Below are 14,278 nucleotides of genomic sequence, written 5' to 3'. Positions count from 1 at the left end.
AAAGGTCATTGTGCATGTCATATACATTATTCGGTAACAACATTAAAACCACCTGCTTACTATTGAGTAGGTGTCCTGTGGTGCCAGGACACTGGTGAGTGCTTGGTCTGTGAAAATGTTTAGGTGAGTGGTATATGTAAAAGTTACATTCACGTAAGTGCCAGGACCCAAGGCCTTTCCTCTCAGCCATGTATTGCACTGCAAAAATATTATTGGTATCCACTTTGCCCATCAGGAGTTTTACTGTTGTGGCAGTTTGGTGCACATGAAAGGAAAAATTGATAAAAAGCGGTTCAGGGATCTGACAATTGGATGAGGTGTTCTCGGCATGTCCTACCAGGAGAAGGCCCCGGGGAAGACCCGGGATGCGCTGGAGAGACTATATCTCTCAGGTGGCCTGGGAACGCCTCGGTGTTCCCCCAGATAAGCTAGAGGAGGTGGCTGGGGAGAGGGAGGTCTGGGTTTCCCTGCTTAGGCTGCTGCCCCCATGACCCAGCCCCAGATAAATGGAAGAAAATGGATGGATGGAGACCATAACTTTTAATACTTATTTTTCATCAATTTATGATTATGAATCAATATTAATTAAACCAGTCATTATTTGCCTAATCTACTAAAAAACATGAATTAACAGAAGATAGTAATTATTGTCGGGTCTTTACTTTACAATATAAAGTGCCTTGAGGTGACTGTTGTGATTTGGCGTTATATAAATTAAATTGAATTGAAGTAAACCATTTGCAAAACACCAAACTGTAGCACAGCTGTTTAAAATACTATATTAGCTTTACTATGGCCAGGGACTAAAAACAAAACAAGAAAATAGTTATAATTGAAAAGTTTTTATATTTTTAAACTAAAAATACTTAAATCAAATAATTCAATCATTTTTAGTTTTTCTGGTACAAATGTTTTTATCAGTTATACAATTGCTTTTGTTGACCTCAAGCATGGAATCAGAAAGACAAAGAGAGCGAGAGCTACTCTAAAAAGTTAAACATAAATTTAGCATTAAAAAAAATAACATTTGTGTTTGGTTCCTGGCAGTAACGCATATCTTTGGAAAGTCTGTTTATTTCCCCTTAAAATTCTGCTACATTTGTATAGAAAATGCATTTGTGAGTTGAGCAGCAGAGTTGAGTATGTGGGTTGCACCCATTAAAAAAAAAAAAAAAAAAAAAAAGCCAGATCTTCCCTGCTAATAACAAACAGCTTGATTTAAAACTTTAAAGCCAGACGTCCTGTGTGACCTGACAGGAACATACCTTTCAAGGAAATGTGCTTCCTTCATGCCACCAGAGCTTTGAATACCATAAGATCTTATATATAAAAAAAAAAAAAAAAAAAAAGGTAGCATTTTGGGATACTAGTGAAGTAATCACACTGCAATCCATGTAGAGAGCACTACAACCTACCTGGTTACTTAAAAACTCCTGTAACTCCATGCTACAGGAAGGCCATTGTATTGACTTCCATTACATTCCTTATGGGTGTGTTATTACCACAATGCAAACAACAGACCTCGGACACTGAAAGTTGTAGTAGTGGCAGCAGAAAGAGAATTTACAGAAAACTGTGCAACCGACTGATTCAATGGCTAAATAGAGTGTCATTCTAACACTTTACAGTGGCCACTATTAACAGAACAGGAAGTGAACTGAGATACTTTTCAAGCAAAAAATGCCAGCAAATATGCGTGTTCTTGCTTCTCAAACACTTTTTCCCTGTTTATATTACAGTCCGTTTTATTTATAATGGTTTATAATAGTTACCTTCATTTAACCAATCAGTTGTGGTCCAAAAAAAATAAATAAAAAGCAAGCAATAATTAGTAGAAGTTATTTTTCATTACAAAATATTTCCAGCTTCACGAATGTGAGGACTGTTTGTTTTTTTGTTTTTATTACGTGATAACAAGCCTATTATTGGGAGGATTAAAAAAAATGATGAATTTGGGCCAAAGTAAGCCCTCATTCACAATTTTGAGAAATCGATTAGCAAAACCAGTGTGACTGCTTTACTGAAATCGGATCTATGCCCCTTGTTAGAAATTTTTAATCATATAAGACTGGATCACTAGGCTTTATAAACGATTCTCCAAAAATCCATGTAGGACAGAGTGTTGAAAATTACACTGGAAAGGCAATGAAGAAAATACCCTGAACTCACCATAAATGTCCTTACATAAGGACACGAGCTCCTTTTCTCGAACAATTTCTGTTCCTAAACCTCAGACTGAAAAGTATGGGGTTCTCCCAAACCAAATGTAAACCACTCAACCAACAAACACTGACACACCAAAGTTTATTGCCACAGGCTGACGCATGTCTCTGCACAGGGCGGAATGCCATAGATCCCGAAACACCTGTTTAACCGGTGTCTTTTCTGCTCAGGTGAGGCCGCTGCTGCTGTGAACCGTGACAGCTGAAAGCGCTTACAGGTAAAGGAATGAAGGAGCTCATCCAGACTCACGCGGAAGCTCAGACACCGTTTGAGTTACAGCTCCGTTCGTAGGCCAAAGAAGAAATTTGATAATTACTTGCCGGTTGATGGGAATCCAGGTGAAACGATCGACGTTGCAGTGGTACCCAGTTCAAAGCAACATGCTCCTGGAAACCGACAAAACTCATAACCTAGCAGACAGTTGTCAACGTGGTCCCAGCATACCTGAACGTATTCTGTCCCACGCACCTGTCGTATTCAAGTGAGCCTGGTCACATGCCCTGTCTGAGCCAATCAGCAACAGCTGCTTCTCTCTAGCGTCTTCAGTTTTTGCAGTAATTTTTATTTTTTAATTATTTGCTGACTACATAAAGTGTGTAAAATTTGGAGTGTTTGCTTTCACAAACGCCAATCATCAATCAGTTGCTATCTAGAGGGTTAGGTTTAATAATTAGAGAGAAAAGTCCTTGTGTGTGTTTGGAAAGTTGTCTGTCAGTGCACAGTCTGCCTTGTGGCCCACTTTCGTTTTTACTAATCAAACGAAACTCTGATTATCAGGAGTCCTGATGTGGAAAACAAAGACACACTATGACGGCTAAATAGGCTAAATAAAGTCTTATCAGAAGGCACAAAGAAAATAAGTGTCATCCAGGAAAAATAAAATTACATTTTATTAAAGTACTGACTTACTATAGGAAGAATAACACATTTTTATCAGTGTCATGTCTATATTAATACTTTGCAACTTCCTTAAACAGAACAACCTTATTTTCCTTTTTATAAATGAAACTGGTATTTGAATCCAAATTTTACTTCTCATCAAGTGCCAGCCACTAGCTAACCATTTATCAGATACATATAAGAAACAAACAGATATGCAGATATAATGTCAGAATTTAGAGTAAACAACATGAAAATGCTGTGTATAATAATTCAAGCTGCTTCCGGTTGTGTATTGGTATTTGAGATTTCTTCTTTTCTTTTTTTTTCTTGTTTTTGGCATACTTTGAGCCCCATAGAATCAGCTGTCTATGATTTAAATGCCACAGCCTTTAAACTGTCAAAGATCGGGTCCATTTCTTTATGCTCTTCCTCTAATGTCTAAAGTTTAGCAGAATAATTACAAAACTGTGCCCACAGCTCATATGATGTGAAACTGGTTTACTGAGCATATGAGTTCACTGCAGTCAGAATGGCCTGTGTGTGTGGACATCCTGTGTCCACACACATGTCAAGGCACTCCCTTTATAATAAAGGGAGTCCCTCGTCATAAAGACTGAATCCATACCATAAATAATTAAGGTCGTTCTGCAGGTAAAAGGGGCTCCAACCCTGTCACTGAAATCCTAAACTACGAGATCTCAGCTATCACAGTCGGGGGTGGGGGTGGGGGGGGGTGAGGTTAGAGGATAAAAGGAGGATGCTGCGGGGCCATAGTCTACTTTAGTAGCAGAAAAGGATCAGGATAATGAGGGGGCCTCTGCTGCTGGCCGCTCTGGCCTTAGCTTCCCTGACTTCTCTGGCTAATGGAGCTCAGCTGTAAGTAGACCTGCAGTACTTCTACATATTCCCAGTGAGGTTGAATTAATTCATGAAAAACAAAGCTTTTTCTGTCAATGTTATTGACTTGGATGTGTGCAGAATGTTGCATTTTATTTTATTCATTTATTTTTATTTTATTATTGCATATATATATATATATATATATATATATATATATATATATATATATATATATATATATATATATGTGTATTCACATTGTCGATTGAATAAGGAGGCATAGCTGGTATTTGAAAGATTGTGAATGAAGAAAATTCAATCTAATTTTATTGCTAACTTCATTTTATTTGAATCTTGCATAACGAGAAGCTGCAGCCAGGTCTGCAGTTTGTGTAACATAAGTCAAGGTAATCTGGTTTTTAAAGTGATGCCATGAAGTTGTCCTAAACTTTGTTCAGAGTTTGCACACTGGTGCATTACGCCAGACAAAGCAAACAGACTCCAGAGGCATTCATTCACCTTATTTACTTTTTTTTTTTTTTTTTTTTTTTTTTTTTTAGCCTGTCATGTCTGGCATCTTTCACAATCGGAATGATGATCCGAATGCACTGATGTACCAAACATATTTGCTTTGACAAGAACAGCTCTATATGTTTCCTATAGGCTCTTCTTGTTAATGTTTGCAATTTTATTTTTATTTATTTATCTTTTTATTTAGTTATTCATGCCAAGTCTGACAGGCAACAAGGAAGGGGCAAGAACAAGAGGTGGGGGGGAGAAAGGGTGGGGGGGGGGGAGAGAAAAGGAAGAAAGGAGATAGAAAAAAAATAAAAAAATAAAAAAATAAAAGGGGTTGATATACTCACACACACACACACACACACACACACACACACACACACACACACACACACATCCATACACACACCCATATGCACCTACATATACACACACACACACACACACAAGTTTATTGTTTGTAGTAATGTGTGTGTATGCGCCTTTGTCATGCAATGTATTCGATAATGAGGGCGAGAAACTGCAACCATGCCCCCCGCGATCCAGAGGCAGATAGGGAAGGACCCAGGGGACCGAGGCCATCCACAGCACAGGAGCTCAGAAGACTTGGGGCCACACATCCCGATGGCAACCGCGTACACTCCCCAGAAGAGGAAGGAGGGAGGCTACAGACGGAACCCCCACAATCCAGGGGCTAGAGTCCAGAGAGCCAGAGACGACGGGCAGCCCACCCCCCCCGGCAGGCCGGCACCCCCAGCACGAGCCAGGCATGCGGCCCCCGAGGCCCCAAGCGCCCGAGAGCAGCCCGACACCCGGCAGAGCCCCCCCACGCGCCAAAGAGGCCCAAGCCACCCCCAGGTCACGGCCGCCAAGGGAGCAGGCCAAAAACCATGCCGAGACATCCGGCCACACATCCCGGGACCCACGGGCACCCACACCCCAGGGGCGGCAGTGACGACCAGTGGGGAGCAGCGTGGAGCGGTAGGGAGGGGTAACTCCCACCCTCCGTGTCCCACAGGTGCCAAGGCTTGGCAAGCCACCAACCCAGGCCCAGCTGTCCACACACACACACTCTCACAAGCACGCACGTACACACACACACACACGTACCAGTCATTCCCTCATGTACACACACGCACATACACACGCACGCACATTCGCATGCACCAGTCACACACTCATGCATACACACTCACACTCACACGCACATACACACACACACACACGTACCAGTCGTTCCCTCATGTACACACACGCACATACACACGCACGCACATTCGCATGCACCAGTCACACACTCATGCATACGCACATGTAACATACATGGACACCTAATGTGGGAGAGCGGGTACCAGCACCAAGCCAGCGGCAACCCAGGGAAGCAGCCAACCCAGCCCCGAACAATGAGCCAGTCCCCATCCCAGGCGGGGTGCATGGAACTGGGGTGTGAGAAGGCCCGCCCGCCCCCTCCTCCCACTCAGCGTGTTGGGGGGGTGATGTGAGTGTATGTACTGAGAAGAATGTGTATGGCTGTGTGAAAACTACAGTGCTTTTAAAATTGGAGGGACAGATGTAATATGAGCACTGAATAACAGCGCCCATCCACACTGTCCCCCCAAGGCCCTCAATGTCTAAAATGTAAATAAAATTGAGGTGCAGGCAGCAGTGAACAGACAAGTGGGGCCACCTCAGCAGTGCCACCCACTAACCACTGTGTGACACACCTGCCCCCCAAGGCCCTATATGTACTATGATGTGTTGTGAGCTGTATAATGCAATTAAAAAAGGAGGAGTGGGACATCACGCAGCACAGCGAGCAGAGCCGAGGTGATGGCCCTACTCACTGCAGCACGAGCCCCCCTCCCCCGAGAACCTATGTGTGCATAATGTGATGTTAAACTGATACTCCACTCTGCATTTAATCATTAATTGATATTAATTGATATTAATCTCTGGCTCTCTTCCACAGCATGTCTTTCTCTCCCCTCAGCCCAACCGGTCGTGGCAGATGACTGCCCCTCCCTGAGCCTGGTTCTGCTGGAGGTTTCTTCCTGTTAAAAGGGAGTTTTTCCTTCCCACTGTCGCCAAGTGCTTGCTCATAGGGGGTCGTTTTTGACTGTTGGGTTTTCTCTGTATTATTGCAATACAAAGCGCGTTGAGGTGACTGTTTGTTGTGATTTGGTGCTATATAAATAAAATTGAATTGAATTCCATTTTGACAAGACTTACTGATCCAGTTCTGGACCTTAATCAAGACAATCAATAAATCACTCATTGTGTTGAAAGTCCAGCCAGCAGCTCACAACCAACCTAAATTTACCCGGAAAATGACAGCCCCAGTTGAACCTTTACGTGGGTTAAAGCATCCAGTGTTTACACAGGCAACCTCTTTTTGTTGTCACTGTGGCTCCCTGTCAAGCAAACAATCATACCGTATACTAGAGGGAACTTAACTCTCATTATGATGAAGGACAAAGTGGAAAAGGTAGCATCTACTAAAAATCATGAAAGTGTATATTTTAACACAAGCGATGATCTTCTCATGTTAACTAAACCTTAACTAAACCACAAGAGATTTAAAAAATTACAATAAAACTAAGGAAATGCACTTCATACTAAAAAAAATGGCTAATAATACCAGTGACCAGTGAACAAACTGGTATCAGGCTGCATTGCAGTATTTAAATATAAAGTATTTAAAAATGTTTGTGAGCTCAAATTTGAGCAAACAAGCATTAAGATCAGCCTGACAATGAAGAATTCCCATGGAAAACACAGGAAGGTTACAAGATAATTAAAGAGGAGTAGATTTATTTATTTATTATATTTTCTTAATGGCTCCTTCTGCTTTCTCAAGGCCATGAAAAAAAGACATTGAAAATATATATTTATTCAAGTTCACATGTAAAAACACTTGTGAAATACTTTTTGTAAAAGTATTAAGCCACAAAATCTTTATTAAAAAAATAATTTAAAAAATGAGAATCTGTAAATTGTGTGTCAAGACACCAATTATTTTTGTCACAGTGTCTAAAATGCATAAAGTAATAAAGTAAAAACTGGTTTATTCTTTAGTCATTAACAGCATATATTTTTCTACACAGAGATTAGTACCTTTAACATCTCTCTCTGTCACCCCTGCTCTGCAGGCAAGTGATGTCTGCCCCCAACTTGTTGCGGGTGGGAACAGCAGAAAACGTCTTTGTGGAGTGTCAAGACTGCAGCGGAGGAGACCTTAGGGTTGAAATCAATGTGATGAACCATCCAACCAAAACCAAAAAGCTGGCAACAACAGTTGTGACCCTTAACAGTGCAAATAACTTCCAGCAGCTTGGGAAAATAATGGTGATTAAAATACTCATTTACTTTATATGATACTGTTATTGTTATTATTTACAACCTTAAACAATACATGTTGAATCCAGAAATGCTCATCATTGAATATGCCACCCAACTCTTCACACACTCATGTCTCTTCATACTGGTTTCAGATCCCTGCTGGAGACTTCAGTAAAGATCCCAGCATGAAGCAGTATGTATACCTACAAGCTCAGTTCCCCGACCGATTGCTGGAGAAAGTCGTTATGGTGTCCTTCCAGTCTGGTTACATCTTCATTCAGACTGATAAGACCCTTTATACACCCAACAGCAAAGGTGAGTCCAGTGCTACCTTGTGACTGAGAAACACCCACCCTGTGAAAATATATTTAACACACTTTAGATTTTTAGTGGCGCATTCAATGAACATCAGACAAAATCCAGTCAGTGTTTTACTATAAAGTCTTCCCTTCCCTTCAGTTTATTTCAGGACGTTTGCACTGACACCCCAGATGGAGCCTGTAGAGAGGAACGATGAAGCCCAAACTGATGCTTCCATTGCCATTGAGTTTGTGGTAATGTGTTTTATTCTTTATGGGCTCAAATTTGAAAGTAAAATTATTTAATCAGCCATAACAGGGAAAGAAATTTCTTTCTGTGCAAATGAACAAAATAGTCAACACACATCAACTGTGTCCATTAAATCTTATATATTTGCATCTATAATTAGTCCCACTTGCTGTGAAAATAATGTTTGAAATTAATGCGCTGTCCAGGCTGTGGATAAACAACTTTGTAGTGCAGCATCAATTTGCAAAACTAAAAGCAGGTCTCGCTGTTAATGGTTGATTTTTTTTTTTTTCCAGACACCTGATGGCATCGTTTTACCGCATGATACATTCTCTCTAAAATCAGGTTTCCACTCTGGAGAGTTCCAGCTTGGTGAAATTGTTAGGTGAGTATTTAATTTCACCTAACAATTTCCACCTATAAATTCATCATCATTATCATTATTATTATTATCATCATTATTATCATTATTATTATTATTATTATGTATTGTCATTGGTGTTGTTATTTGTAGCTGTGTTTCACTGTGTGCACAGCTTTAATTTTGCACGGTGAACAGGTGATTTTCCTTTAAAAAAAATAACATCCTAAATAATTAAAGTGAATACAAGTGTATGTTATTACAAATATTTTTTACTATCAATCTTTCATAATATAAACTTACCGTATATACTTAATCAAGCCAATATAGTGGTTAAGCCACTAACTATGTCTGAGTTCTTGGGCATTTGCACATTTTACTATAGTTTTTTTTTTTTTGCTATAGTTTGTGTAGCATGAGCATGACATTTATACTGTGGACACCAAAAATTGCTGTAAAAATACTGGAACATTTTTTTATGTTCTTTTATAGTTGAATCCCATAGATGCTGATGCGCTTAAATAACAAAATACTAATAGCAATCAAAGGTACATCCTTACAGTATACAACAAGCAAAAAATTTATTGTATTATACTGTAAAGCTTATATTCTCTAAAGCAGTGGTCCCCAACCTTTTTTGAGCCGCGGACCGGTTTAGTGTTAGAAAATATTTCCACGGACCGGCTTTTAAGGTGTGGCGAATAAATACGTCAAAATAAATGATACGACCATAACCAAGTGTGATATTTTCTACGTATAATAATAAAAAACGGGAATCCACTTTGTATTCGTATGCAACTCTATCAGCAGCGTTCTCGTAACATCCCGCCTCAACATGAATAACAGGCTCTCTGCCCACAGCGCTCCCTGGTCAGCTGTTAGAGCCATGGTAAAACATGCCTTCAAAATAAGATACACCGCAAAAACAAATACAGTAGAAATCACCTCAGTCGGATTCAAATGGCCCAGTTTGTGGTCTAATATCGAATTTCGCTGCAATGGCTTCTGCTTCATCTATGAATTTGCTTCTGCAAATTTTATAATCTGAAATTTTACTCGTAAGTGCAAGTTTGTAGCTTACACTTGCCACGATTGTCCCCGGTGAAATGAACTGATATAAACACTAAAACAATTTCCAGGCGTTGTTAGTGTGTGTGTAGTTGTGCACGAACGAGCCGATGCATGGAAGTGGGCGGACAGGAGCTGAGGAGGGTTTTAGCGCTAAACTCATCCAGTTTATGCGATCACATTTAACTGGAAATTTATTACAATGGGACCAGATTTTTCATCCGAGGTAGGTGAATATCCGACGGATTTATGTGATGATTTTATTGGAATTAATGTTAGGAAAAATCAGGACCTGCAGATGCCATCCAACTAGAGCGAAAACCCGATTTGTGCGACTTCGACTTAGGTGATTTTTACTGTATAAAGCGCATGAAAAATACAACTCACCATAACACTGAATCAGTGTAAGCCCCCTGAGCTTGTTTCTCTGATACTCATTTTTGCTGGCTTCTGGTTTGACTGGGTTCGGCCGATTTCACATGGAGCGTGGCTGCAGAGCCGCGGTGTCAAGCGCTGGAGAGTCAGTTTGATGGCTGGGTCTACCTCACTGCTATCCCTGGTGTTGATAAATAAAAATGGTAAATGGACTAGTTCTTACATAGCGCTTTTCTACTCTTGTTGAGCACTCAAAAATTTAAAGAAGCGTTATGTAGGTCAACCAATCGATTTCGTTAGACAGGCCTGAAGCTTCTGGGTTTAATTTTAGCGGTGACGTATCATGTGAGCAGAAACGTCTTGACACGTCAAGAGGAAGTCATGGAGGGAAGTAACGGAGCGAATCCGCCCATTTTTCAAAATAAAATATAGTTTAGGCGCAGATAATAAGTAAAACGGAAATAATTTCAGTTATTTATTCTTTATGTGCGGCCCGGTACCAAATGTCCCACGGCCCGGTACCGGTCCACGGCCCGGGGGTTGGGGACCTCTGCTCTAAAGGACAATGGTGTCCATTTTTTAGAAGCGTTCATCACATAGTACCCTGTTAAATAAAAGCTTTATATTGTCAAATCTAGCAAGAGTGCAGCTTAATTTAGGAGGGTGCTTTCCTTGTATGACTACATTCATTTGAAAATCTAAAGATAAACTCTAAAACAATAGATATGGCAAAGTAGGGATGTGACATGTAAAAGGAAATCATCCCAAAAGAGTATGAAAAGAAATGTGTTTCTTTAGATGGTCCTTTCTGTAAATCACTATACATGAGATCCTTTGTGTAGAATTATTGAAATATATATATGTGTGTGTGTGTGTGTGTGTGTGTGTGTGTGTGTGTGTGTGTGTGTGTGTGTAGTACTGGAGTGTGGAAGGTGGTGGCCAAGTTCCACAGCAACCCACAGCAAACCTATTCTGCAGAGTTCGAGGTCAAAGAGTACGGTGAGTGTCCCATTATCTGTACTGTACCTGCACAACATTTATTTACTGTCTACTAAAAATTTCAGGTTTTGAATTTGCATTACTGATAACAACTTGAACTCAACAGAGAATCTTTTAATCTTTCAGTTCTTCCCAGTTTTGAGGTAAAACTGACACCAGTATCTAAATTCTTCTATGTGGACAGCCGAGACCTCACCATCAACATCAAAGCTACGTATGTAATGGCTTTGTGGATTTAAGTAATATGATGTGATCCTTTATTGTTACATTTTGACCAGGCTTCAAAATGGGAGTTCACAAATGTGCCTTTATTTTGCATTTTAAGGTATCTGTTTGGTGAAGACGTGGATGGAACAGCCTATGTGGTATTTGGGGTTATCAAAAAGGACCAAAGTAAGCAGAGCTTTCCAGAGTCTCTTCAAAGAGTGCCGGTGAGCCCATATTTATTCTCAAGATTTACCATGTCCATAAAAAGTAATGCTGACATAAGAGTTTAAATACAGCCTGCTGCTCACAAACTGTATTACTGTGCCATTACTGTACAGCAGTGACGTGCAGTCAGGGGAGGCAGGTGAGGCACGGCCTCACCTGTCATCGTGGAAATATAAAATTAAAAAATAAATTAAATGGTTATATTCATTCAGTGATTTGTATTTTAAAGTTCTTTTCCATTTAACTACACCATTTTTAGATTAGTTTTTTCAAAATCGCTGAATTTTCGCATTTGCCGGTCAAATACTAAGAGACGAACGGTGAGGCACCAGCCCGGCGAGCCGCACCACGGATTGCGCAATCCGTGGTGCGGCTCAGTATAGTCATTGCCAATGACTACTAACTGTGCTGGCATGCTATGCAGTGAGACCGGATTACTTTCCCTTTGCATGTGGCTATTAAAATGTTCTAACACTTTTACTATATGAACTAAATTTCTATATTTTAGCTGGTGTATATAATGCACAGTTTTTTTTTTGTTTTTTTCATTAACAACTGTATGTGTGTGTAATGCATTCTTGTGTTGAGCGATCATGAAACTGCTGCGAAGAGACACTAGGTGAGGCACGCAGTTCTCGTGCCTCATGGTAGGGGGCGCTGGTGATCCCAGGGACTCTACGACTCCTCGGCGGCAAGCTACCATAAACAGTTAGCAAGGCCAGTTAGTTTTTCCTGTTGCTTGGCCTTATGTTCAACATGGAAGATTACATAACTCAACTGAAAGAATTTTCTAAACTGGACTTTCAATCGAAGCAGAAGATAATAATTAAAGGAAGACCAACACCGGAGCTAAAAGGTTTGCTTCAGACTATGTTAATGTTAAACAAAACAACTGTTGCCAATCAAATGGTGAATAAGCTATATGTTTGTAAATCTGATGTGATGACGTCAGTGCCTCACCAGTCACGACCCTCACCGCACGTCACTGCTGTACAGCATATATTCACATGTATAATTTTATCATGCTGCATTAGATTGAAGCCAGTGAAGGAGTGGTGGTACTGAAAAGGGAGCACATTACAAGGGCTGAGAATAACATCAATAACCTTGTGGGAGGCGCCATATTTGTATCTGTCAGTGTGCTGACGGAGAGTGGTAAGAAAGAAAGACTGTCTTTTTGTGCCTGTTCAGAATATTTGCATTTCTCTGTATTATTGTAGGGCTGTTACCTTGTTGTGATTTGGTGCTATATCAATAAAACTCAATTCAGTTAAAAACATACTGGTAATCAGTTTTTGTGTGCCTATAATTATGTTTCTGCATCCTGTCACAGGTAGTGAAATGGTGGAAGCTGAACTGAGAGGTATCCAGATTGTCACATCACCGTATACCATCCACTTCAAACGAACTCCAAAATATTTCAAGCCAGGAATGTCCTTCGATGTTGCGGTAAGGCACAAATTTACATTTCCATAGTCTGATATCATATTACGCTTTGAAAACTTAATTTTGATGCATCATTAGTTCCAATGTAGAATTCAAATCATAATTTGTAGTGCACACTTTTTGGTTAAGTATATTTTTTTCTGGTGTCAGGTTGAAGTCTTAAATCCTGATGAAACTCCAGCAGAACGTGTTCCAGTAGTAGTTAATCCTGGTGCGGTCAGGGGGATCACTGCAGCTAATGGCATGGCACGGCTTACCATCAATACCGGGGGAAATGACCAACAGCTGATAATCACTGTAAGGATGGATGGATGGATGGATTTTGACGTCAGCTGATATTTGTTGAGAAACACTGCTCCTTTTATACTGTCTATTAATGAATAATTGTTTTCTTCAGTACTGCTAACTACACACTGAGTACTGTAACTGCCGTTTTATTGACATCTGAATGCAGGGACACACAACAGGGATGAAAAGGAGAAAACAGATGTTTTAGCAGGAGCAGGAAGTAACTGCCTCTGTGGAAGAACTCCAGGCAGAGTCACATGAAAAATGAACTTGCTTGATAGTATTTTTATTAAACTGCATATCAGATTTATCTACTCATTAACTGAAGGTTCCTGCATGCTATTTCAGATCGTTCTGGCCCACTTTAACCCTTGCTTACATATATACTGTACCCAAGTGACGAAGATAATTTTCCACCCCTTGCTACAATAACATAGTATAGGTTATTACTTTATTATCACTTATATTAACTTGTTGCTTATGCTTAGTCTGGCTTATGTGTGTGCGCCTTATGTGTGTGCGCCGGTCTGCGCGGAGGGATTTCATCTCCTCCGCGCAGACCGGCAAGCTGCGCTTTCCGGCAAGGCTACAGGTGGAGGAGTCTGCTTCTACATAAACAGTGGCTGGTGTACGGATGTGACAGAGATTGCTAAGCACTGCTCTCCCTCACTGGAATATCTTTTCATTCACTGTAAACCGTTTTACTCTCCGCGGGAGTTCGCTTCATTCATACTGGCTGCTGTTTACATCCCGCCGGACGCGGACGTGCACGAGGCCCAGTGCGCGCTCACAGAGCAGATTCTGTGCATGGAGCGGACATACCCGGACTCTCTTATCATCGTACTTGGGGACTTTAATAAAGCCAGCCTGAGACAGGAACTTCCCAAATATAAACAATATATCACATGTCCGACCAGAGAGGAGAAGACACTAGACCACTGCTACAGCACGATAAGC

The 14,278-nt window shown here is 40.6% G+C and overlaps 1 protein-coding gene across 1 annotated transcript in view; it reads left to right on the top strand.

The window, feature by feature from the left end:
* The first annotated feature begins 3,896 nt into the window (after positions 1–3,896).
* The window catches only part of LOC115788390 (complement C3-like), a 54,223-nt gene continuing 43,841 nt past the window's right edge, over positions 3,897–14,278 (top strand). Inside the window, exons 1-11 of the mRNA XM_030741395.1 lie at positions 3,897–3,981; positions 7,614–7,809; positions 7,956–8,118; positions 8,263–8,357; positions 8,649–8,737; positions 11,073–11,155; positions 11,282–11,369; positions 11,481–11,586; positions 12,622–12,742; positions 12,921–13,036; positions 13,184–13,330. Of these exons, the coding sequence (XP_030597255.1) occupies positions 3,911–3,981; positions 7,614–7,809; positions 7,956–8,118; positions 8,263–8,357; positions 8,649–8,737; positions 11,073–11,155; positions 11,282–11,369; positions 11,481–11,586; positions 12,622–12,742; positions 12,921–13,036; positions 13,184–13,330 (1,275 nt within the window). The 5' untranslated portion in view covers positions 3,897–3,910. The remainder of the gene's footprint in view (positions 3,982–7,613; positions 7,810–7,955; positions 8,119–8,262; positions 8,358–8,648; positions 8,738–11,072; positions 11,156–11,281; positions 11,370–11,480; positions 11,587–12,621; positions 12,743–12,920; positions 13,037–13,183; positions 13,331–14,278) is intronic.

The sequence above is a fragment of the Archocentrus centrarchus genome, chromosome 1, assembly GCF_007364275.1.
Source record: "Archocentrus centrarchus isolate MPI-CPG fArcCen1 chromosome 1, fArcCen1, whole genome shotgun sequence".
Taxonomy (NCBI): domain Eukaryota; kingdom Metazoa; phylum Chordata; class Actinopteri; order Cichliformes; family Cichlidae; genus Archocentrus; species Archocentrus centrarchus.
The sequence above is the reverse complement of the archived record's forward strand: the minus strand, read 5'-3'. Positions and strand labels throughout refer to the sequence as shown.